Source organism: Mauremys reevesii, linkage group 10 (assembly GCF_016161935.1).
Source record: "Mauremys reevesii isolate NIE-2019 linkage group 10, ASM1616193v1, whole genome shotgun sequence".
NCBI lineage: Eukaryota > Metazoa > Chordata > Testudines > Geoemydidae > Mauremys > Mauremys reevesii.
Window position 1 is genome coordinate 21,427,725 of NC_052632.1, and position 24,492 is coordinate 21,452,216.

General features: G+C 38.5%; 2 protein-coding genes across 10 annotated transcripts in view; one reads left to right on the plus strand and one right to left on the minus strand.

Moving 5' to 3' along the window:
* DMXL2 (Dmx like 2) overlaps positions 1-24,492 on the plus strand; it is a 104,908-nt gene that overhangs the window by 54,327 nt on the left and 26,089 nt on the right. For 2 of the 4 annotated variants that reach the window (XM_039492317.1, XM_039492318.1), the window contains exons 17-28: positions 684-911; positions 1,529-3,211; positions 3,568-3,678; positions 5,403-5,572; positions 11,856-11,953; positions 13,758-13,923; positions 14,496-14,760; positions 15,870-16,978; positions 18,195-18,386; positions 20,266-20,342; positions 21,232-21,362; positions 22,107-22,355. In XM_039492317.1, coding sequence (XP_039348251.1) covers positions 684-911; positions 1,529-3,211; positions 3,568-3,678; positions 5,403-5,572; positions 11,856-11,953; positions 13,758-13,923; positions 14,496-14,760; positions 15,870-16,978; positions 18,195-18,386; positions 20,266-20,342; positions 21,232-21,362; positions 22,107-22,355 — 4,479 coding nt within the window. Of the gene's footprint in view, positions 1-683; positions 912-1,528; positions 3,212-3,567; positions 3,679-5,402; positions 5,573-11,855; positions 11,954-13,757; positions 13,924-14,495; positions 14,761-15,869; positions 16,979-18,194; positions 18,387-20,265; positions 20,343-21,210; positions 21,363-22,106; positions 22,356-24,278; positions 24,363-24,492 lie in introns of those variants that run through there. The other 2 variants (XR_005585608.1, XM_039492320.1) reach the window with 2 other exon arrangements.
* Positions 19,011-24,492, minus strand: part of GLDN (gliomedin) — an 80,311-nt gene continuing 74,829 nt past the window's right edge. For 4 of the 6 annotated variants that reach the window (XM_039492324.1, XM_039492325.1, XM_039492321.1 and 1 more), the window contains one exon: positions 22,408-22,720. The gene's annotated coding sequence lies outside the window, so the exon portion shown is untranslated. Of the gene's footprint in view, positions 19,640-22,407; positions 22,721-24,492 lie in introns of those variants that run through there. The other 2 variants (XM_039492322.1, XM_039492323.1) reach the window with 2 other exon arrangements.

Below are 24,492 nucleotides of genomic sequence, written 5' to 3' on the forward strand. Positions count from 1 at the left end.
CTTAAATTTTTCACAGTTGATTTTAAGCTAGTTAGTTTTTAAAAAAAATAGATTTCCTCATTAGTGAACAGATGAGCAGCATCCAAGCAGTCAATTCAGTTTTACTAAATTTTTAGATTTTCACTTTAAATACTGGGAGACATTTAAGTAACATTAGTGGAAGTTATCACATGACTATTTCTGTTACACAATAACTTCAATTATATATATGTACAAAACATAGAAGACCACTATACTTGCACAGCTCAATTTCAGTTATATCACAGTGTTGATCAGATGGTTGAATTCTACTACAAGTAGAACACTGGAAATTTTAGACTAACTTGTAAGATCAATGGAAGAGTTTGATGCAGCTGAATGATGGCTGCTTATCAAAGTTTTAAGGAAAATTAAATCCACTCTGTGCCAGTCATAAAATAGCATTATTGTTACAGGGACAAGTGACATTTTCAAGCATGTTTTATCTTAAAATGTAAATGTTTGAGAAAGTTATGATTATGTGAAAACAAGAACTAATAATCTAAACTATTTCCAAGTAGAACAAGAGCAACCCAGAAGTATGCTATGTGCCTGTTCTGTGTGACTAATTCACTCCTGAGAAAACAATTCTTTGTCTATAGGATATCTAAACTTTGGCTATACACACAATTATTTATAATACTGTTTCTAATGCTTCTTTCAAGCAAAAAAACCTGAAGTTACTTCATCAGAGAATCAACTTTGTGTACCTGAACAAAAGACTGTGGAGTCTTCTCCGGATACCTCACCTGGCTCAACTCCTATGCCACGTTCTTCATCAATTGCTAATCTTCAGACTGCCAGTAAACTCATTTTGAGTTCTAGACTTGTATATAGCTATCCACTAGATCTTCCAACTGGTGTAGAAGTAATAAGAGCAACCCCTTCGGCAGGTAAAACAATACTGTTCTGTGCAGTCTACCAAGTTTTTGGCAACAAATTGACTTCTAGTTAGTAGTACTGTGTTCTACAACCCCATTTTGCCGAACTTCTGGCTAACTGACATTTATGTCCTTCCATGATAAAGTATATTCTGAATTTGAGGAGCTGCACTCTAGGTCTCTTAATCTCAGTAGATTAGAGAGAGTGGCAGTTGACTTTTTCAAAAGACTACACTAGTTTTTATGACCCCTTTAATGCTGATTTATAAAACTATTTGATAAAGTTGGGTTAGTCAATAGGTCAAATTGCCAGCTTTACCCAAACGCTTCCCCCAACCTGATAGTTTCAAATGTTCCCTGGGACCTTCAGAAGACTGGAATAGTACACGCTGTGTGTATTTCTGAAAGAATGAGGAAAGAACTGTCTAGTAGTCTAACATAATGCCTAAGCCCCATAATTGCTTTGGTATCATTTCACCCCATATTTAATCAAGTTAAGAAAATCCCAATAATTTGAAAATCTGTTTTAATATTCCTAGTCTAAACCACAGCAAATAATGATATATTTTATTCATGTATCCATTATATTTTATATTACTAATAGAGAATTCTGTTTGCTCTTACTTCAGGTCACCTGAGCTCATCATCAATATACCCAGTCTGCCTTGCACCTTATTTGATAGTAACATCCTGTTCAGACAACAAAGTGCGGTTCTGGAAATGCACTGTAGAGATGGATCTAAATAGTGTAAACGAAGTGAGGGAGACGTATCGTTGGAGAAAATGGCCTTTAATGAATGATGAGGGGGAAGACAACAGCAGTACAGTACGCGTAATAGGAAGGCCAGTTGCTGTTAGCTGTTCTTACACAGGACGTCTTGCTGTGGCATACAAACAACCTGTACAGAATAACGGTTTTGTTTCCAAAGAATTTTCTATGCATGTTTGTATATTTGAATGTGAGTCTACAGGAGGATCAGAATGGGTTTTGGAACAGACAGTTCATCTGGATGACTTAGTTAAGGTTGGGAGTGTACTTGATTCAAGGGTCAGTGTAGATAGTAATTTGTTTGTATATAGTAAATCAGATGTATTTTTAAACAAGGACAAATACCTTATGCCCAATATCAAGCATTTGGTACATTTGGACTGGGTATCAAAAGAAGATGGCTCACACATACTTACAGTTGGGGTGGGTGCCAATATATTTATGTATGGACGACTTTCAGGAATTCTGACAGACCAAACTAGCAGTAAGGATGGAGTAGCTATTATTACTTTACCACTAGGTGGTAGCATAAAACAAGGTATAAAGTCCAAATGGGTACTGCTGAGATCTATTGACTTGGTGTCCTCTGTAGATGGCACTCCTTCATTGCCAGTTTCTCTCTCTTGGGTACGAGATGGTATACTGGTAGTGGGAATGGACTGTGAAATGCATGTGTATGCACAATGGAAACATGCTTTTAAATTTGGTGATGGCGAAAGTGATGTTTTTACTGCTGAAGACTCAGTAACTCAAGATCTACTAAAAACAAGTTTGCTAGCAAAGAAGACCAGTGTAATTGATGGAGCAGGTATCGTAGATGATGTCTTTGGCACTCCAACTGTAATTCAAGATGGAGGCCTTTTTGAAGCTGCTCATGTCCTTTCCCCTACTCTTCCACAGTATCATCCAACCCAGCTATTAGAATTGATGGACTTAGGTAAAGTTCGCCGAGCTAAAGCCATTCTGTCCCATTTAGTTAAATGTATTGCAGGAGAAGTTGCAATAGTTAGAGATGCAGAAGCTGGGGAAGGTGGTGGACCTAAACGTCATCTTTCTCGTACCATTAGTGTAAGCGGTAGTACCGCAAAGGACACAATCACTGCTGGAAAAGATGGTACTCGAGACTATACTGAGATAGATTCTATTCCACCACTGCCATTGTATGCATTGCTTGCTGCAGATCAAGATACCACATACAAAATTTCTGAAGAAACTTCTAAAGTACCTAAGGGGTTTGAAGATCACAATAAAAGAAAAACAGAGGATCAATACTCAAATTTATTCCAGATGCAGCCTGTTACAACTGATGACTTCATTGATTTTGAGATGGAAAAGAGAGAGAGTAAATCCAAAGTAATTAACCTATCTCAATACGGGCCATCCTACTTTGGCCGAGAACACGCTAGTGTCCTCTCAAGTCATCTTATGCACTCAAGTTTGCCAGGCCTCACTCGTTTGGAGCAGATGTTCCTGGTTGCTTTGGCAGACACTGTGGCTACAACAAGCACTGAACTTGATGAGAACAGAGATAAGACTTACTCAGGTTAGTAGTGAGTGTGAATTCTAATTAACACCGATGTATTTCAACTGATAAAAGTAGAATTGTGCATAATGACTAATCATAGTGTTTAGGTGAATTTAGTACTCATAAAAAGGTGTTGGATTGACACAGCTGGTATCTAAAGCCATTGATTCAGACAAGATACAGCAGAAGCAATGGTAGGGTAGGCTTTCCCCTCATGCTCTTGCTGAGTGTGCCCCAGTCCTGATCTGTTAGTAAGTAGAGGGATGAATTCAGTCTCCATATCTGTTGAATTCTTGTCCCCCCCTTATGAAAATATCAATGGGGTGTAAATCGTATGTGTTCACAAGTACTCAGATCAATTTTTTATTTTGCAGGGAGAGACACATTAGATGAATGTGGCTTGCGGTATTTGTTGGCTATGCGTTTGCATACATGCCTTTTGACATCACTCCCACCTTTATATCGAGGTCAGCTGCTTCATCAAGGTAAGCCTTGCAATGTTTTATGTTTGCATGAGCAGACAGAAAATGTTTCAGCATTATCTTCAATATTTGTATTATCCCATTTAGGAACTTTTATGATACATGTTCACTTAAGCCATGATCCTGCAAAGACTTACGCATATGTTTACCTTCATCCACGGTGAATAGGACCATTGACTTCATAAGTTCTTTGATACAGTCTATGACCAGGGTAATGGAAGGAGAGCTATAGAAAAGTCATGAGTTGGAAAGTGTGGTAAAGAGATTATGGCTTGTCAGTTTGAAGTTTGGATATTTTCCCCAACAAAATAAGTTTGGGTTTTTTTTAAATCTGCTTTGCAGAAGAAATAAAAATAAGACTTTTTATTTTTCCTAAGCTATAACTTGTAATTTTTATCCCAGCTATCTGTTTCCTGGTTGAAGCAGGGACTGGGTGCTACCGTTCTGAAATCTGGGGTAGGAGAGCAGTCAGCACCTGAGGAGCAGACAGATTCCCAGCCTCTGAAGGGACTTGTGATAATAGGGTATTTTCCCTTTGCCTCTGTTTCTCACCATAGTAATCCAGCATGTGTGGGAAAGGAATGTTGAAAGCCCTAAGGCTGCTGCATTGAGTGCCAAAATCTTCAGGCTGCAGTTAGAGGCAAGAGTAGGAAGGAATGCTGTTTTGTACACAGTTTGCCATCAGTCATTTCAAGAGCTTGAGAAGTGGGTCAGGCAGCCTATTATTGTTCCCAATATCCTTTGGCTGTGTTGCTGCACAGCACATTTCCCTTACCGGCTTTTCTGTACTGACAGTGGCATGTGTATGCTCTCTTCCCTCCACAAACTTGGCAGATATGTTAAGAGAAATGTAGTAAGTGGAGCCAGTGATTGAGGGGAGCTGCTACTGAGGGAGAGTAAGCAGGAAGAAGGAATTTAGGCCTCTTGGGTTAGGAGACACTATTCCTTTTGACTCTTGAAGCAGCATGCGCTTTATTCCTTGTTTCACACCTACCCTCACAGCTGCTTGTAAGATTTGCAGTTCACACACAATGGCCTTAAGATTCTGTCCATTGCAGTTGCCTCCCAAATTAGGGCCGGGGGGGAGAGGGGGGGGAGAAGAGGGGCAGAAAAAAATGCCTCATCTCAGGTGAGTTCCCAGCAGAGCTGAGTCCACTACCTGTTTGCTCCCTGGGCATTGCTTTGCAGTCCTGCATCACACTACTACCCTTCAAATCCCTGCTTCAACCAGAAAGTTCAGGCAAAGTCTGGAAAATAGGAATTAGATTATGAATTAAATGCTTTAAAGAAAGATACTAGTTAGAATCTTTTGGGGATTTACTGAAATAATTGCAGTCTACAATCACTACATTTAGTGACATAATAAAATTTTGTACACACATAGCAATGTGTGTTCAAAGCAGGATGCTCTCTACCTGGAGGGTGCACCACTATTAGTAACCTGGTTAGCAGCACCACTTCCTCCTGTTGGGAATGACCCATCTAAGAGAACCCCACTCTTTGGCTGGGAGTCCCACCTCTGTTCTGCTCATTTGCATTCGTGATTTAAAAAAGAAAAAATTTGCCCCAGGATGCAACATTATAAACACTTTATTATAAGTAAAAAATTAGAATCAAAATGATAAATTCATGTGATATGGCCCATATGCAGTCTTCCTACTTTTTTTCATTTGTTTATTAACCATCTTTTATTTTCTGAAGATTAATTGTCCCATGCCACTATTTAGGTGTATCTACCTGCCATTTTGCCTGGGCTTTTCATTCTGAGGCTGAGGAAGAGTTGATCAACATGATTCCTGCTATCCAGAGAGGAGATCCACAGTGGTCGGAACTAAGAGCAATGGGTATAGGTTGGTGGGTCAGGAATATTAACACACTCCGAAGGTGCATTGAGAAGGTAGTTTGAATCACTTACATTAAAACTTTGCTATGTTTTGTATAACTTAAGAAATAAATTATAGCAAGATATGTATTAGATATGCCATTCATAACAGAAATCCATGATGAAGATTAGTGTGAAGATCTGCAGCGTGCATTACATCTCTTGTCAGTAACTCAAAAGATGAATTAAAGAAGTACTTTAAGGTCAACGATAAGTTAAAAGAAGTTGCTGGTTTTCTCTTTCTAGGAAATACTTTTTTCTTAATCTTTTTCTTAAGTCTATTAAATAGTGATTTTTCTCATCTCAAACAAATGGCAAAACTTGCATTGACTTCAGTGGGATTAGAATTTTACCCATTGAATCTCCCAGCTTTGTAACTTAAGTCCCTGATCCTAGAATTAGATCCATGTGGACAGATCTTTGGGTCTAAATGAAAACCCATTCACAACATTCATGGGATATGATAATGAGCAAATGGTTGTGAATTGTAATGGAGCACCAGTGGAGCCCAAGTTCATAGATTCATAAAAGTGTAAGGCTGATAGGGACCTCATGACAACATAAGAATAGCCATACTGGGTCAGACCAAAGGTCCATCTAGCCCAGTATCCTGTCTTCTGACAGTGGCCAATGCCAAGTGTCCCAGAGGGAATGAACAGAACAGGTAATCAAGTGATCCATCCTCTGTCAACCATTCCCAGCTTCTGGCAAACAGAGGCTAGGGCCACCATCTCTGTCCATCCCCACCCGCACTCCCTCTGGTCAGAGTCTGGGAATTAGCCTCCAGAGCACCCTCTTGTCCCCAGTGTCTCTGGCCCCGCCCCCCCCCCTGACCCCCCCCCGGGACCACTGCCCTTCACTGCTGCCCCCCTGCCCCACCCAGTCCCCCACCCCGGCCTCCCCCCCCCACCCCCCCACACCCACCCCACCTCACACTCACCCAAGGCTACCAGTCATCGCGCAGTCCGCAGGGCCCGCTGGGCAGACTGCAGCATCATCAGCCTCATCATCATCAAGCAGTTGGGTTTGACCTGCCTGCCCCTTTGCCCCCCCTGTCCCCCCCTGCCCCCCCCCAGCCCCTTTGCCCCTTATGCTGGGGGCTGCCTGGGGCAGGCTGGAGCAGCTCCCCAGCCCTCCTCTGCCCCCTGCCCCCCCTCCTCCCTCAGGTACCCCCTGTCTCTAGCTCCTGCAGCAGGGCCCTCTCTCTACAGCTAGCAGAGAGAGGGCTGGCTGGCAGCCTCTTATATATTATATAGGCCCAGCTGAGTCTGGTGCCCAGCTGCAGCTGCGCTGCAGCCTTCCCCAATCAGCCTAGTAGCTTTTCCCCTGCCAAAGCCCTCTCCCAGGGCTGTCTTTAAACCTCTCAAGCCAGGAGGGAGTGATCACCCTGCTACACCTGGCTAATAGCTATTGATGGACCTATCGTCCATGAACTTATCTTATCTTTTTTACCCCCCCCATTATCTATAGTCTTGGTCACACATGCATTGGCAAGAAGTCCACAGTTTTGTGTGTGCTGTGTGAAAGAAAAAAAAACACTTCCTTTTGTTTGTTTTAAATCTGCTGCCTATTAATTTTGTTTGGTGACCCCTAGTTCTTGTGTTATGAGGAGGAGTAAAAACACTTCCTTATTTAATTTCTCCACACATCATGATTTTATAGACCTCTATCATATCCCCCCTTAGTCATCCCTTTTCCAAGCTGAAAAGTCCCAGTCTTATTATTCTGTCATGTGTCAGCCATTCCATAGCCTTTTCTGAACCTTTTCCAATTTCAATACACCTTTTTTGAGATGGGGCGACCACATCTGCATGCAGTTCAAGATGTGGGCGTACCATGGATTTATAGAGGCAATATGATATTTTGTCTTATCTATCCCTTTCTTAATGATTCTCAACATTGTTTGCTGCTTTTTTTTTTTCTTTTTTTTTTTTTTTTACTGCCGGTTCACATTGAGTGGGTGTTTTCAGAGAATGATCCACAATGACTCCAAGATCTCTTTCTTAAGTGGTAACAGCTAATTTAGACCCCATCGTTTTATATGTATAGTTAGGATTATTTTCCAATGTGCATTACTTTGCATTTATCAACACTGAATTTCATCTGCCATTTTGTTGCCCAGTCACCCAGTTTTGAGAGATCCTTTTTTAGCTCTTCACAGTCTGCCTGGGACTTGACTATCTTGAGTAATTTTGTATAATCTGCAAATTTTGCCATCTCATTGTTTACCCCTTTTTCCAGAACATTTATGTATATGTTGAATAGGACTGAGCCCAGTGCAGACGCCTGGGGGACACCACTATTTACCTCTCCATTCTGAAAGCTGACCCTTTTTTCCTTCTTTGTTGCCTATCTTTTAACCAGTTACCCATCCATAAGAGGACCTCCCTCTTATCCTATTAAAGCTTACTTTGTTTAAGAGCCTTTGATGAGGCTTGTCAAAGGCTTTCTGAAAATCTAAGTACACTATATCCACTGGATCCCCTTGTCCACATGCTTGTTGACTCCTTCAAAGAATTGTAGTAGAGTGGTAAGGCATGATTTCCCTTTACAAAAAACATGTTGACTCTTCCCCAACAAATTATGTTCATCTAGGTGCCAGACGATTTTGTTCAATACTGTAGTTTCAACCAGTTTGCCCTTAACTGAAGTCAGGCTTACCAGCCTGTAATTGCTCGGATCACCTCTGGAGTCCTTTTTAAGAATTGGCATCACATTAGCTATCCTCCAGTCATTTATTACAGAAGCTGATTTAAATGATAGGTTACAGACTACAGTTAGTAGTTCTGCAATTTCACATTTGAGTTCCTTCAGAACTCTTGGGTGAATACTGTCTGGTCCTGGTGATTTATTACTGTTTAGTTTATCAATTTGTTCCAAAACCTCCTCTAATAACACCTCAATCTAGGACAGTTCCTCAGATTTGTCACCTAAAAAGAATGGTTCAGCTTTGGGAATCTCCCTCACATCCTCAACAGTGAAGACCGATGCAGAGAATTCAATTTAGTTTCTCTGCATTGGCCTTATCGACCTTGAGTGCTCCTTTAGCATCTTGATCGACCAGTGGCCCCACTGGTTGTTTAGCAGGTTTCCTGCTTCTGATGTACTTTAAAAAAAAATTGCTATTACTTTTTGAGTCTTTGGCTAGCTGTTTTTTAAAGTATTTTTTGGCCTTCCTAATTATATTTTTACACTGCATTTGCCAGAGTCTATGCTCCTTTCTATTTTCCGCACTAGGATTTAACTTCTACCTTTTAAAGGATTCCTTTTTACCTCTCACTGCTTTTTACTTTGTTGTTTGGCCACGGTGGCACTTTTTTGGTTCTCTTTATATGTTTTTTAATTGGGGTATACGTTTAAGTTGAGCCTCTACAATGATGTCTTTAAAAAGTTTCCATGTAGCTTGCAGGGATTTCACTTTTGGCATTATATCTTTTGATTTCTGTTTCACTAACTTCCTCATTTTTGTGTAGTCCCCCTTTCTGAAATTAAATGCTACAGTGTTGGGCTGCTCTCGAGTTTTCCCCACCACAAGGATGTTATAATTTAATTATATTATGGTCACTATTACCAAGCGGTCCAGCTATATTCACCTCTTGGGCCTGATCCTATGCTCCACTTAGGGCCAAATCAAGAATTGCCTCTCCTCTTGTGGATTCCAGGACTAGCTGCTCCAAGAAGCAGTCATTTAAGGTGTCAAGAAACTCTCTCTGCATCCCGTCCTGACTTGACGTGTACCCAGTCAATATGGGGATAGTTGAAGTCCCCCATTATTATTGAGTTTATTTTTATAGCCTCTCTAATCTTCCTGAGCATTTCATAGTCACTATCACTATCCTGGTCAGGTGGTCGTAATATATCCCTACTGCTATATTCTTATTATTCAAGCATGGAATTACTACCCATAGAGATTCTATGGTACAGTTTAGTTCATTTAAGATTTTTACTTCATTTGACTCTCTGCTTTCTTTCACATATAGTGCCACTCCCCCACCAGCACAACTTGTTCTGTCCTTCCCATATATTTTACACCCTGGTATTACTGTGTCCCATTAATTATCCTAATTCCACCAAATTTCTGTGATGCCTATTGTGATGGGTTGGGTTACAGAAACCCCCTGGGGACTGCCACCTGATGTGCTGAGACTACTTCTGAGCCCGTTTTCCCTGGCAGCTTGGGACGTCAGTGCCCTGTCTTGTTGAGTCAGACATGCTAGCCTGCTACAAACACAGACTCAAATCTGAACCACATCCCCCACAAGCTGCAGACTTAACTGAAAACAGCTTAAGAAGTGCTCCTGTCTCTAGCACCCAGATACCCAGTTCCCAATGGGATCCAAATCCCAAATAAATCCATTTTACTCTGTATAAAGCTTCTACAGTAACTCCTCACTTAAAGTCGTCCCGCTTAACGTCGTTTCATTGCTGATCAGTTAGAGCATACTCATTTATAGTTGTGCAATGCTGCACTCTTACATTGTTTGGCTGCCTGCTTTTTCCACAGTTGGCAGCCTCCCTACACCCCTCCCCCAGTGCCTCCCACCTGCCAGCAGACCCTGCGGATCAATGCCTTCCCCCGCCTTCTACCCATGGCAATCAGCTGGCTTGTGGCGTTTTGGAGGCAGAAGGGAGCAGGGAGGAGCAAGGACTCAGCGTGAGGGCTCCCCCTCCCTCCCCTGACTCCCATATGTCTATGGATGATTCAGCTTTTTGCAGGCTGACGCCATTGTTTACATATTAGTTTGAACGTTCCCAGGAAAGTTCAGATGTGGATTGGCATCTCCCAAAGTCCATTGTTAGTTAAGTTCTCCCAATTACTTGAATAACCCCTTCACACGACGTTGACCAAGTCGGCCTTATGTGCTTCTTATAGCAAACACTTTAAATACAAACAGAGCCAACGCTCATAACTTCAGATATAAAAATGATACATGCATACAAATAGGGTGAATATATTCATTAGATCATAACCTTTGCAAAGATATGTTACATGGCATATCTAGCATAAAACATATTCCAGTTATGTCCTATTTACGCTCATAAGTATATTTCTATAAAGCATTATGGGGTGCAACATCACACCTATTATATCAATATCCTCATTTTAATACAAGGCACTCTTGTTCACCCATCTTATTATTTAGACTTCTGACATTTGTATTTAAGCACTTTAAAAAATTGTCACTTTTCAGCTGTCTGCCATTACATGATGTAATTGAATGGGACTTTTTTCATTTCATTGTTTTTCATCAGTTCCTACCTGTATTTTAGCATCTTCCATCCTCTCCTCCTTACTAGGACATAGAGAATCTCCATTAATAGATCCTCCCCTAAGGGATGTCTCTGTCCGAACCATATGTTCCTCTGCACCTGTTGGCTCTCCCCCAGCCCTTAGTTTAAAAACTGCTCTACAACCTTTTTAATGTTAAGTGCCAGCAATCTGATTCCATTTTGGTTTAGGTGGAGCCCATCCTTCCTATATAAGCTCCCCCTTTACCAAAAGTTTCCCCAGTTCCTAATAAATCTCAACCCCTCCTCCCTACACCATTGTCTCATCCACGCATTAAGACCCTGCCGTTCTGCCTGCCTAACTGGTCCTGCGCGTGGAACTGGAAGCATTTCAGAAAATGTTACTATAGAGGTCCTGGACTTCAATCTCTTACCTAGCAGCCTACATCTGGCCTCCAGGACCTCTCACCTATCCTTCTCTATGTCATTGATACCTACGTGTACCACGACCACTGTCTCCTGCCCAGCATCACACACAAATCTATCTAGATGTCTTGAGAGATCTGCAACCTTCGCACCAGACAGGCAAGTCACCATGCAGTTCTCCCGGTCATTGCAAACTCAGCTATCTATGTTTCTAGTGATCAACTCTCCCATTACTAATACCTGTCTCTTCCTAATAACTGGAGTTCCCTCCCCTGGAGAGGTAACCTCAGTGCGAGAGAATACCGCAACAATATGTGTTGCCAAGTGAAAAGTACCTCATCAGGTTTGAGGGATGAAAGATTTTTATTTGCCCTTCTGTAACTTCATGTTTTATGTTTTTAAATATATGCATCAGTATTATATTTTCTAAAGGTCTTAAGAAAAATTAAACTTACATTTACAGTGTGATCTGCTCACAAACTGTATAAAAAGTGTCTTCTGCAAAATATTCAGAAAGCAGTTATATAGCTTTATAGAAACACACACAAACTTCATGCTATCCTTCCCAGCAGAGTTTGTGCATTTTTTAGCGGAAAGCTGCTTTTTTGAAATAATTCTATTTGCTCTCCATATACTACTGTAGGTTGCAAAAGCTGCTTTTCAGAGGAACAATGATGCCTTGGATGCTGCAATTTTTTACCTTGCTATGAAGAAAAAAGCAGTGGTGTGGGGTCTGTTTAGGTGAGTTCCATTAGCCTTTGACTAAAGTCATGTATCCCTTTGACTTTAAAAGTAAGTATAAAACTAATAGTGTAAAGAACTCTTTCAGATTAGAAATTCATTTCAACTGATCTTGGATCAAAAGATTAAAAGGTATAATTTAAGTAGGGCTGTCAATCGCAGTTAACTCACAATTAACTCAAAAAATTAATCACGATTAATCACACTTAAACAATAGAATACCAATTGAAATTTATTAAATATTTATGGATTTTTTTTCTACTTTTCAATATTGATTTCAGTTACAACACAGAATACAAAGTGCACAGTGCTCACTTTATATTATATTTTATTACAAATATATGCACTGTAGAAATGAAACAAAAAATACTATTTTTCAATTCACCTCATACAAATACTGAAGTACAATCTCTTTATCGTGAAATTGCAACTTACAAATGCAGATTTTTTTTGGTTACATAACTGCACTCAAAACCAAAACTGTGTAGAACTTTAGAGCCTACAAGTCCACTCAGTCCTACGGCTTATTCTGCGAATTGCTAAGACAAATAAGTTTGTTTACATTGACAGGAGATACTGCTGCCTGCTTCTTATTTACAATGTCATCTGAAGTGAGAACAGTCATTTGCATGGCACTTTTGTAGCCAGCATTACAAAGTATTTACATGCCAGATATGCTAAACATTGGTATGCCCCTTCGTGCTTTGGCCACCATTCCAGAGGACATGCTTCCATGCTGATGATGCTCGTTTAAAAAAAAATGCATCAATTAACTTTGTGACTATTCCTTGTGGGAAGAATTGTATGTCTCCTGCTCTGTTTTACCCGCATTATGCATATATTTCATGTTATAGCAGTTTCTGATGATGACCCAGCTCATGTTTGTTTTAAGAACACTTTCACAGCAGATTTGGCAAAATGCAAAGAAGATACTGACGTGAGATTTCTAAAAATAGCGACAGCACTACAGTTTAAGAATCTGAAGTGCTGTCCAAAATCTGAGAGAGACGAGGTGTGGAACATGCTTTCAGAAGTCTTAAAAGAGCAACACTCTGATGCGGAAACTATAGAACCCAAACCAACAAAAAAAGAAAATCAACCTTCTGCTGGTGGCATCCGACTCAGATGATGAAAATGAACATGCATCGGTCCGCACTGCTTTGGATAGTTATTGAGCAGAACCCGTCAGCAGCATGGACACATGTCCTCTGGAATGGTAGATAAAGCATGAAGGGACACATGACTTTTTAGTGCATCTGGCACATAAATATCTTGCAATGCCAGCTACAACAGTGCCGTGCAAACACCTGTTCTCACTTTCAAGTGACATTGTAAACAAGTAGCAGGCAGCATTATCTCCTGCAAATTGTAACCAACCTTGTTTGTCTGAGTGATAGGCTGACCAAGAAGTAGAACTGAGTGGACATGTAGATTCTAAAGTTTTACATTGTTTATTTTTAATGCATTTTTTGTACATAATTCTACATTTGTAAGTTCAACATTCATGATAGAGATTGCACTACAGTACTTGTATGAGGTGAATTGAAAAATACAATTTTTTTGTTTTACAGTGCAAATATTTGTAATAAAAAATAAGTATAAAGTGAGCACTACTTTGTATTCTATGTTGTAATTGAAATCAATATATTTGAAAAAGTAGTAAACATCCAAAAATATTTAAAATAATGATATTCTATTGTTTAACAGCGTGATTAATCGCAATTACTTTTTTAATCGCTTGACAGCCCTAAGTTATAACTAAGTACTATATGTGTTGATTTTGTTTGTTTTGTTTTTAACACAGGTCTCAGTACGATGAAAAGATGACCACATTTTTCAGCCATAATTTCAGTGAAGATAGGTGGCGCAAAGCAGCTTTGAAAAATGCTTTTGCTTTGTTGGGGAAACAACGCTTTGAACAGTCTGCTGCTTTTTTCTTACTAGCTGGTTCCCTGAAAGATGCTATAGAGGTATATAAAGTACTGTGGAATTTCAGAACTGAACTTGAGAATTACACTGCGGTGAACATTGTTGTTTAATCTTTTCACAAAAGCTGTGGCAAGAGAAAGTTGTACAGTGGACCAATGAAAAGTCAGGGTTATGCAACATTATTATTGCTCCTGTGTGTATACGTATTACAGGAGTCTTTATTACAGGATATCAGATATAATTCTGCATATGGTTCAGTACCAACCCCCCCTAAAAAACTAATGTTCATGCAATTAAGGCTGAAAATTTGTGCTTAAGCCTGAAGGAAAAAAGTCTATTAGATTATTGATCCATTGATACACTACTAAATAAACCAGAATTTTATAAAAATCTGAAAAAAAAAATCAGCACACTTCTGACCAAACAGAGGGGAAAAAACATACTTGGATCCAAGTTTCTGCCCCCCAAATTTGATGTACCTTTTAAATGTTTTACATGATGGGAAAATTACTCTCTATTCTAAATGTAGGTGGTTATTTAATTCATTCTCTCTTTCTTTATGAGAGCTAGGCTACCCTAATGCAGCAGCTTGCTTTTCACGCTTTATGCACAGGTGTGTCTTGAAAAAATGGATGATATTCAGCTGGCCATGGTTATTGCTCGTTTATATGAATCAGAATTTGAGACCTCCCTCACCTATACATCCATTCTTTATGAAAAGATTTTGGGTTGCCAGAAAGATGGAACTGGATTCAGATGTACTAAATTGCATCCTGATCCCTTCCTGCGAAATCTTGCCTATTGGATAACGAAAGACTACACTAGAGCACTTGACACTTTATTGGAACAAACACCTAAGGAAGATGATGAAAATCCAGGTAGGAGAAATATCAGTGTTGTAGTTTATTCTGGTTAAAAAAAATAGGATGTTTATTTCTAAATAAACATTTCAATTCAATTTTTAGAAGGAATTTGTAATCCATGTTGTCATGTGGGAGTCACTGATTGGATTCCTCACTCCAAATCCTATAGTTCTTGATTGGAAACTTCAGGAACGGGCTCTCTGGAGGTGGAAGGGATAGGTGAAGAGTGATTTTTTTAATAGTTTTAAACAAAATGGGGACTAAGGAGTAGTTGCCTAGTATCATTACATTATCTGTTTTTTAGGAGTATGTCTTTTTAATAAAAGAAAGCTGATTTTTAAAAATGTGTAAGAGTAATGTATATAACTCAATTTATAATGTTTTCTCTATTAATAAATGTTGGGCTCATTCCTGGATCCACCAGCCAATCTTTGTAAGACCAGAAAGGGTGGAAACAAAGGTGCCACTTTACATCCCCTTCCCTTATCCTGGGGGCAGGCTCAATCTGCATTGCCGGTTAGAGCATCCTTGAGACTGCTCTAATTTGTGCCCAGCTGTAGTAACCGTCAGGCAGCCGTTTCTGTACCAGGGATTACCAGACTTCAGCAGTGATGCAGCCAGGTCCCCTAGCCTAGCCATTACCTGAAAAAGATGCTAGGCCAGGGCCAATTGCTGGGTCACAGTGAGCTAGGCTGATATTATGCCACCAAGGAATTCCCCTATACTGTGGCCAATCCCAAGCTGACCGACCAAGCCAGCTTTCCACTTTATTTGAGTTGCCTGAGTGCCATAAAGCAGAAGGAACAGGGCGTCAGTATCTGACAACTTTTTATTCTTTCCATAATCTGTTCATGTTATCACTTTTCTCTTGCATCCGACGAAGTGGGTATTCACCCACGAAAGCTCATGCTGCAAAACGTCTGTTAGTCTATAAGGTGCACAGGATTCTTTGCTGCTTTCACTTTTCTTGTGGAATATGTGATTATTTTTTATTTTTACAAATATGCTAGACTGTTTTGGTAAGGTGTTGTAAAGTGGCAAATATAGGTTTGCAAAACAACCTTAAAATAATATTCATTTGTATGTGTGTTTCAGTAGAGGTTATATTTGTTTAATTCCTCTAGTTATCATCAAGTCCTGCAATCCTGTGGTGTTTAGTTTTTACAACTACCTTCGGACCCACCCTTTGCTCCTCCGAAGACATTTCAGCTCACCAGAAGGGACTCTGGCCACTTTAGGTATAAAAACTGAGAAAAGTTTTGTTGATAAAATTAATCTTATAGAGAGAAAATTATTCTTCACCACTGCAAATGCTCATTTTAAAGTGGGATGCCCTGTTTTGGCTCTTGAAGTTCTTTCCAAAATTCCAAAAATAAGTAAGAAGTACAGCATTTCTACCAAAAAAGATCAATCCAGTTCAAGTCCCACTAGAAAAACTGGTGTGATTCTAGAGTCAAACACTGTGAGTGATGGTGTTGAAAGTAGTAATCTAGACTGGTCAAAGCCATTTTCAGCTTCATCTGCTTTGGAAAGTAGCACTGGTTCTTCAGCACAATTTGACTGGAGTCAGCCGGCAGTAAAATTCGATGAGAAGTCTCTTACTCTTGACTGGGGTGAAGACAAAGATGGCTCAGAAGAAGAGAAAGATGATGTTGGTTTAACAATGAAAGATTCAAAATTGGACTCTAAAAATGGAAAACTAGATGAGAAGAGTGCGCACACTGATGTACTACAGACACCTCAAGGGGAGGATTCTGATGGAGGTGACACTGAGGTTGATGTAATTGCTGAACAACTCAAGTTCAGAGCCTGTTTGAAGATCCTAATGACCGAACTTAGGACTTTGGCTACGGGGTATGAGGTAGATGGAGGGAAGCTTAGATTTCAACTGTACAATTGGCTGGAAAAAGAAATTGCTGCTATGCATGAAATATGTAACCATGAAGCAGGTGGCAAAGACTATTGTGAAACATATACTAAAGTAGATGGTGACCTACTTGATCATGAAGAATTTGTGGATAAGCCAGATATTGGCTCATATGAACGTCACCAGATAGAAAGACGTAGGTTGCAGGCAAAACGAGAGCATGCTGAAAGACGAAAGTGGTGGCTGCAAAAGAATCAAGCTCTCCTGCGAGTTTTCCTAAGTTACTGTAGCCTTCATGGGGCACAAGGTGGTGGTCTAGCATCTGTAAGAATGGAGCTCAAGTTTTTGTTGCAAGAGTCACAGCAGGTAAGAATCTTTTAAATCACTTTAAATTGAGTTTAGTTCATTTTTAGTGTAGAAATTTGTTGTCATCTTGCAACCACAGCTCAGACTGTGATTTTTGTCAAATCACTCATCTTAACAAGGTCGGGCCAGAGTAGTACTTAGATCAGACATTTCTAGGGTACTGCAGTCGGGTTGGTAAGTCAGTACACAGTACTCTTCCCTCTAAGTTTATAGAGTTCTAACTCCCCAGGTGGAATTAGGGGGCACAGTCTGGTATTTTGGGATCCTGCTTTTGCATAAATCTTAGATGGCCAGGATCCAGATTTGATTATTAAAGATCCTATTTCACTATTTTCAAGTTTAGACTGTTCTAAGGCACCTATCAGCATAGTATTTAAGCTGGTATCTGAGTATTAAGACTCAGTATTCTATGCACATTCCATTTTTGGTAATTACATCTTGCCCACCTATATTGTTCCAACTGGAATTTGACAAGCTCTAATACCCCCAATTCTTGCAAATAATGCCATGGGACTACAAGTGATTGGGCTTAATTTGTGTGTGATCCAAAAAACAAAATCAAACAATATAGTGTCCCCAAGCACTGTCTGGCATCCTCTGTATTTATTTCATGCTAGAGAAAGTATCTAGAACTAAATCTTAGGACTGCAAGTGGGATTTATTTCCTGTTTAGCAGTAGAGATCCTGTGTGATATGAACAAGTCATTTAACTTTGCTTCAGTTTTTTCCACATTTAACATAGGAATAAAACTAAGATTACATGAGTGTTGTGAGGTTTTAATATGTTGTTTGTAAAATATTTTGAGTTCCTCACATAGAAGATACTATATATGTGAATATTTTACTTGTTATTAAACTCAAGACTACTGAGTAGCCTAGGAGCTCAGCTCATGTTAGTGCTACTGAATTTTTTATTATAGTAATGTTTGGTATTAAATAGTTCTAACACTTGTTACTTAGGGCTAGTGGTTTTATTTTCCTTCTAGGAATCAAAAAGTATTCTAGAAAAGTTGAATGTATGTTAGTCTCTGGTCCTGGACCATTAAAGTCAATGAGAGATTTGCCATTGACCTCAATGAGCATAAAATTACATCCATATTGTATAGATAGAGATGAAGGAAGATTATTCTGTTTACATGTTAAGGTTGTAAATATATGCTCTACTTCTGTTCTCAGCTATGTGACCATCTTACCTACTGTATTTTCTTTTAAACAGGAAACTACAGTAAAGCAACTTCAGTCTCCCCTTCCATTACCCACAACGCTCCCACTGCTTTCTGCAAGTATTGCTTCAACAAAAACTGTAATAGCCAACCCTGTGCTGTACTTAAATAACCACATCCATGACGTTCTTTACACCATAGTACAGATGAAATTTCCACCCCATCCTAATATCGAAGATGTAAAGGTAAGGCAAAAGAAGTTCTCTCAATTTGAAAATGAGATATCATAGCTATTTGTATGTTTGTATATGATGAGAAGGGAATGTGTGACAGCATGGAATATGCGTTTCAGATGGCCACACTACTCACAAGTGATGACTTTTAAATTGAGCAATACAGGTAGTCTCAAGAAAAATCAAACTCACTCTTTCAAACTTTGTGGTAATATATCTGTTCTCCCATAATCTGGGTAAATGTTGATATCTTGGCACTTAGCTGTTTCCTTCCATCCATTGACTAGTGCAAAAGCCTTTTAACCCAGAGCATGAGTGACCAAAAAGCCAGCCCCAAATCTGGGCCTTTGCTACATCTTTGAATCCCAGTGTTTATGTTAATCAATGAAATACCTTGTTGCAGAACTGACCACCAACAATGCCTGGAGTGGAATTAAAATGACAATTATGTATTCTGACTTGGAAGTGAATACTCTTAACTCGGGTATAAACCCTGGCCCTGATAAAATTGCCATAAATTGTTGGTTTTAATGAAGCTATGTTGATTTACACACACTGAAAATCTGGCTCCATATTCTGAGCTGAAGAAACTCTGAAGCTAAAGGCCAATGTGTTCAGAGGAAGTAAACACAGATGACAAAAGTTCCAAAGGGTTTAATAGACAAAGACATGGTTTGCTGGTGAGTTAACAGGAGTTACTTTCAGATGATCATACTGCAAATTTTAATTCAATATTGACATTTAAATGGAAAAAAACAATACTGGAAAATAGAATGGATTGTCAAATTGTTGAAAGACAATAAAAAAAAATCCTTTCTGGCATTTCCCTCTCCAGCTGATCATCTCTGAGTCTCTCCATCATTGTCTTCCTTTCTCTCCATTTAGCTCCCTTCCCCATGCCTTTCTTTCTGCACTACAGCTCAGCCAGTCTTTTCCCCCATAATAACTGTGATATTTTTGCATGCATTTTATTTCAAAACTGAATTGAGAAAGAAAAGATGGCATTTTCCAACCAACAGTGTAAACAATACAGTAGTTATTCTGAGGGCAAGCACCTTGCTGACCAAGAGGAATGATGGAAGGGGAGATGGAAATAAGTTAAAGCTTTTTTAAAAAAAATAAAATAAAATAAAACCTCTAGTGCTTTAACAGCACCATTTTCTTTGCTTTTTGGACTCCATTTTTAATTCTTTTCTGTAAATATTGGAAGATTTCTGCCTCGATTGAAGGCAACGAGAAGCTGAAGTATTGTCCTTGCTGGCAGACTGTTGGAAAATTATGCAAGAGAACTGTTAGAGAAGGTGATTATAGTTGTGAGTAGTGATGTACAATTATTGCAGAATCGCAAAATAACCATACAGTGATTATACAGCTCTTCGTACTAGCCAGTTAGCATATCAGGATATTGAGAAATGACTGTATATTATTGATTATGTAGATCAGATGCCTAGAACCAATCAGAATGGGAAGGATATTGCATAACAGAAAATTGTAGTTATTTAATCTGCACTCATGGATGGTGGTAATTCTATTTCAGTGTAATCTAAATTATTTTGACATTTATATAAATAGAGCATCAGTCTTAGGCATGTCGGGGAGAAGGGTTTTTATTGCAGCATTAAATGCAACAGAATCCTGTGTGTAGCTAAATTTTAATTTAGTTAAAACAATTGGGATGTAATTTAAAAATTAGTAGATTGTATGAATAAAATAAATCACAGTTAACAATTCCTTTCTTCATGCGATATATAACTAGTTAACTCAACATTTGTGTTTAACATTCAGATTTTCTCACTAGTCCATCTCACTTAATTTAATTGTGATTTTAAGAAAAAAATTGCAGTTTTACAACTTTTCATATAAAATTTATTATTGGATGATTTTGTTTTAGGTGCATACACTTCATTCATTAGCAGCTTCACTTTCTGCATCTATTTACCAAGCTTTATGTGACAGCCACAGCTACAGGTAAAAATTGAGCTCTTCTTACAGTTACATTTAAAATGTGGTTTTGGTTTTCACGTAAGAGTAAACTTTCAAAGTGTTGATTCTTTATGCATTTATTTAAAAATGTGAATTAAGCATGTATATACTCGTGTGTATACACAGCCAGGCCTAAGTTCAATGTGCAAGACTTTGTGCACACATGTATATAATGCAATTAATGCATTATGAAGAAATTGTGGTGTGAATGAAGCCACAGTTTGTTACATTCTTGTAACATTTTCAAGATAAACTATATGGGCGCCTTCCATTTGCCCAGACAATTTTAGATGAATTAAATTTAATACCAAAAATTGCTTAGTAGATTTTATGACACGGAATAAAGAATAAAACTATCTAGGCACTCAATCTGTGATTGAGGCTCTATTAGAAGAACACTTAAAAGGCAATTTTCCACAGTGGACACATTGATGCATAGGAGCAATTTCTTCTTATACCTGACAGATGAACAAGTTTCAGATAGTTATATGGCCATCTTGGAAAAGAGTAGAGAATAAATTCACCTACAGATGCGAGGGCATTTTGCACTTTTCACAACACTTTTTCTGATTACTAAAATCTTTGAAAATGAATCTTTTTCTCATCCCCAAACATACAGACAGAGAGACTGGAATGTAAAACATTGCATGCAGACTAAGATTTTTAGCACTAAAAGTTAACTTTTTTTTACATTGTAAAAATATGACTTTATTCAGTCTTCTAAAACTGCTCCTACACGCTATACAGAATTTCAAATGTATTTTCTGAAAAATTAAAAGATTAAAATGAAAATGACTTGCCATGTATGCATTATACTTCATTACAAGAATATTCTAAAATCCTTTCTCATTAGAAAAAATTGATTTGTGTTTAGCAGTCAAACAGAAACAAATCAGTTTACAGGAATGGTTTATCAAGGACTGCTTTTGAGTGATCGACGCAGACTGAGGACAGAAAGTATTGAAGAACATGCAACACCAAATTCAACTCCTGCTCAATGGCCGGGTGAGAAAAAACTAAGTTATTTTTCACAACAGCATGCCAACACCACTTTTTCAGCTGTCCTCTACTCTAAGCTGTTTCTCACTTAATGTCTTGATTTTTCTTGTGACTCAGAACATGCAGGGACATCTACAAATGCACACCAGGCTTAGTGTTCAAGCCAACAAGAATCTTGATAGCATACATTAGTCAGCTGAAGATGCAGCTATTATCAGTTATGCTTCCCTTATTGAAAAATATATTTTGCATTCTTGCTTCTTTTCAACTCTTGGGTGAATTCTATCAGCATTTAATTTATGGCTCCCCTATGGGAACAGAAAGATGCTCACTGTGCCCCAGATATCTTCAATGAAAGAAAAATCAGGCTCCAGAATGTAAACTTGGTTCCCTGATGATTTCTTTTCTGGGAATAACCATTCCCCTAAACTGTCCCATCCAAGAGAAGTTCTTCCCAACCCCACATATGGAGCTCAGTTAAACCCTGAATATCTGAGCAAGAACCATCCAGCCACACACCTGAGACAGAGAATGCTCTTGGGCAGAGGTCTGTCTTGGAAAGGAAAATCATCAGGAAACAAATTTTATAATCTATTCAGAAATAGGGGTAATAAACTTAGCTTAGATCAAAGTACTAAATGGCCACTCAGAATTCTTTGTTTAGCATGAAATGAATATAAGAAAAATACTGACTTGGTTTTTGTACTTCTACAAACTTCAAGTTACATCTTTTCTTTTTTATTCTTGCAGGTGTGAGCTCACTTATAAATCTCTTAAATTCAGCCCAGGATGAGGACCAACCAAAGTTAAACATTTTACTTTGTGAAGCTGTCATAGCTGTTTACCTAAGTCTCCTGATACATGCCCTTGCTACTAATTCTTGCAATGAATTGTTTCGGCTAGCAGCCCATCCCCTGAACAGTCGAATGTGGGCTGCTGTCTTTGGGGGAGGTGTGAAACTTGTTGTGAAACCCCGAAGACAATCTGAAAATATTCCAGGTACTTTATTTGTCTTGATTTAATTTCAGACCAATAATGTGCATTCGTATAATTTTGGGGAAAGAGTACAGTTTAATTTCCTTTTTTTTTTTAGGTTCCAGGCACATGGTTTAAAAATGAACTTTTAAATTCATAATGTTTGATAGTATGTGTCTGATATCATCAGTCCAAGGTAAAGGTATTTTTAGGACTTACATAATCATACTGAAGGAATTAATGAGAATCTTAGAATTCTTGATTGGTATGGATTGGCAAGAATACAACTTTTAGCCAAGGTTATTTCATTTAGAAGAGGGGGAAAAAAGATGGTTAGCTCTTGGAGGTTGGCATTGTCTTCATATATTCCACATATCACATTGTGGGTCCTAAAATATGACACAAATATTAGTTATTGACTTAATGAAAAAAGCAGTTGAGCAATTGGCATAGTAAAGTCTAAACTCTTTACTGCTCTCTGGCATTTTTTTATCCTTTTGTTTTCATGAAAAATTGTAAGTTTGATGAGACATGGGGTTTTGGAGCTCCCAAAACTTAAATTCATTTAGAAGAGTTAAAATTATCTGTAGACTTACAGGACTCCTAATACAGCCTTCTAGGGAAAAGTACATTTTGCAGTGGAAGAGTAATTCTTGGCTAATGGTTTTCAACCAGTTATCACTGCTAGTTTAGTACATATTAAAGGGTCACCAGTATCTACAGCTGTTTTCCATCTTTACTGATCATCAGGTGTGTGTCCTAGTCTGTTCAGTTTTCTAGTTGTTACATATGTTACGTTGTGTCTGCTTAGCTTAAGTATGGACACCTGATCATTGATTTAAAATGGAACATACTGAGACAGTCATCCAGTTTTCCTTCATTTAGAGCTAAGCAAGAATGAGCGAAATAAGCAAGAATGAGCGAAATAAGCAATTATTTATGCTCATGAATGAAGCAGTTCTCAGCTGTAGAATATAATTTGATTCTACATAGCGCTTTCTTTTTGGAGTGTCCCAAATCTTTGTATAGAGTATGAGATACTGGTTTTGACAAAGGGCAGACACACTCTTTTAGCATTAACTCAGACACTACCCTTGTCCTAATAATCCTCTCACTCCCCAGCCTCTGCCCTGCATGCATGATGGATTCAGAAGCAGACACTTGATCTGATTTTTGAACGAGAACACAATTTATCGTTCATCAAGGTTCTGACTACTATGAGCTGTAACATGGATAGTTTCCATTTGTTGGAGCTCTGAAAGACAGTTATTAATTTATGTGTCGTGGAAATACCATTGGGCCACATTGTGCTAAACACTGCACATAATTATGACAAGTCAGTACCTACCTCAAAGATAATACAGTTTAAGTAGATTGTAGATATCAGTCCCAGGTATGAGAGGTGACGTGCTATAGTATGAATACCATTCCAATGAATTTGTGATTTTGTGTCTCAGCTAGTAAGTGGGGAAATATCATTAGTTTTATTTTGGCAAACACTGCCCCTTACTCATCTATGCTCTTCTCCAGCTTTTAATTAATTGTCAATTCATTTTGAGGAAAATCAAAGGAATGAAAAACATATTTAACTGGTGTTGAATTAAGCAGGAAGTCATTTTGTGTGTGTGACATCAATTTTAAAACTGCTCTGGTATAATTATGTAAACGTTAAACAAATCTAGCTTTATAAAATTTTAATGGCACAATGGACACATACAGCAAATAAACCCAGTTTGAGGATATTGGCAAGCGGAATCTGAAAGTCTACACATTTAATTTTTACTATATTCTGTACTGAATTCAACATGTTTAAAAGAAGAGAGTCCTTTAGTTAAGATAGAACCCCAGTTTTGAAGCTTTTGTAGTTGAATTTTAAAAATGTTTTATATGACGCAAGTTAGGTTCTTAATAAATCATGGAAATCAACAATGTAACTTAAAATTTCAGCTGTCAACTGATAGATATTTTACTATTGGTAAAATATAACAAGAACTACTAGAGTTGGAGCCAAACTCTACTGGAGCCCTAAAGGTGATCACTTTTGATGATGTACTTTGGATACATACGTGTAATTATCTTCCCAAAAAGATGCACTTTTCCTTGAACATCACTCTAAAACTACACTGGAACAGGCAATGAATAATCTGTCTCCTACTCAACC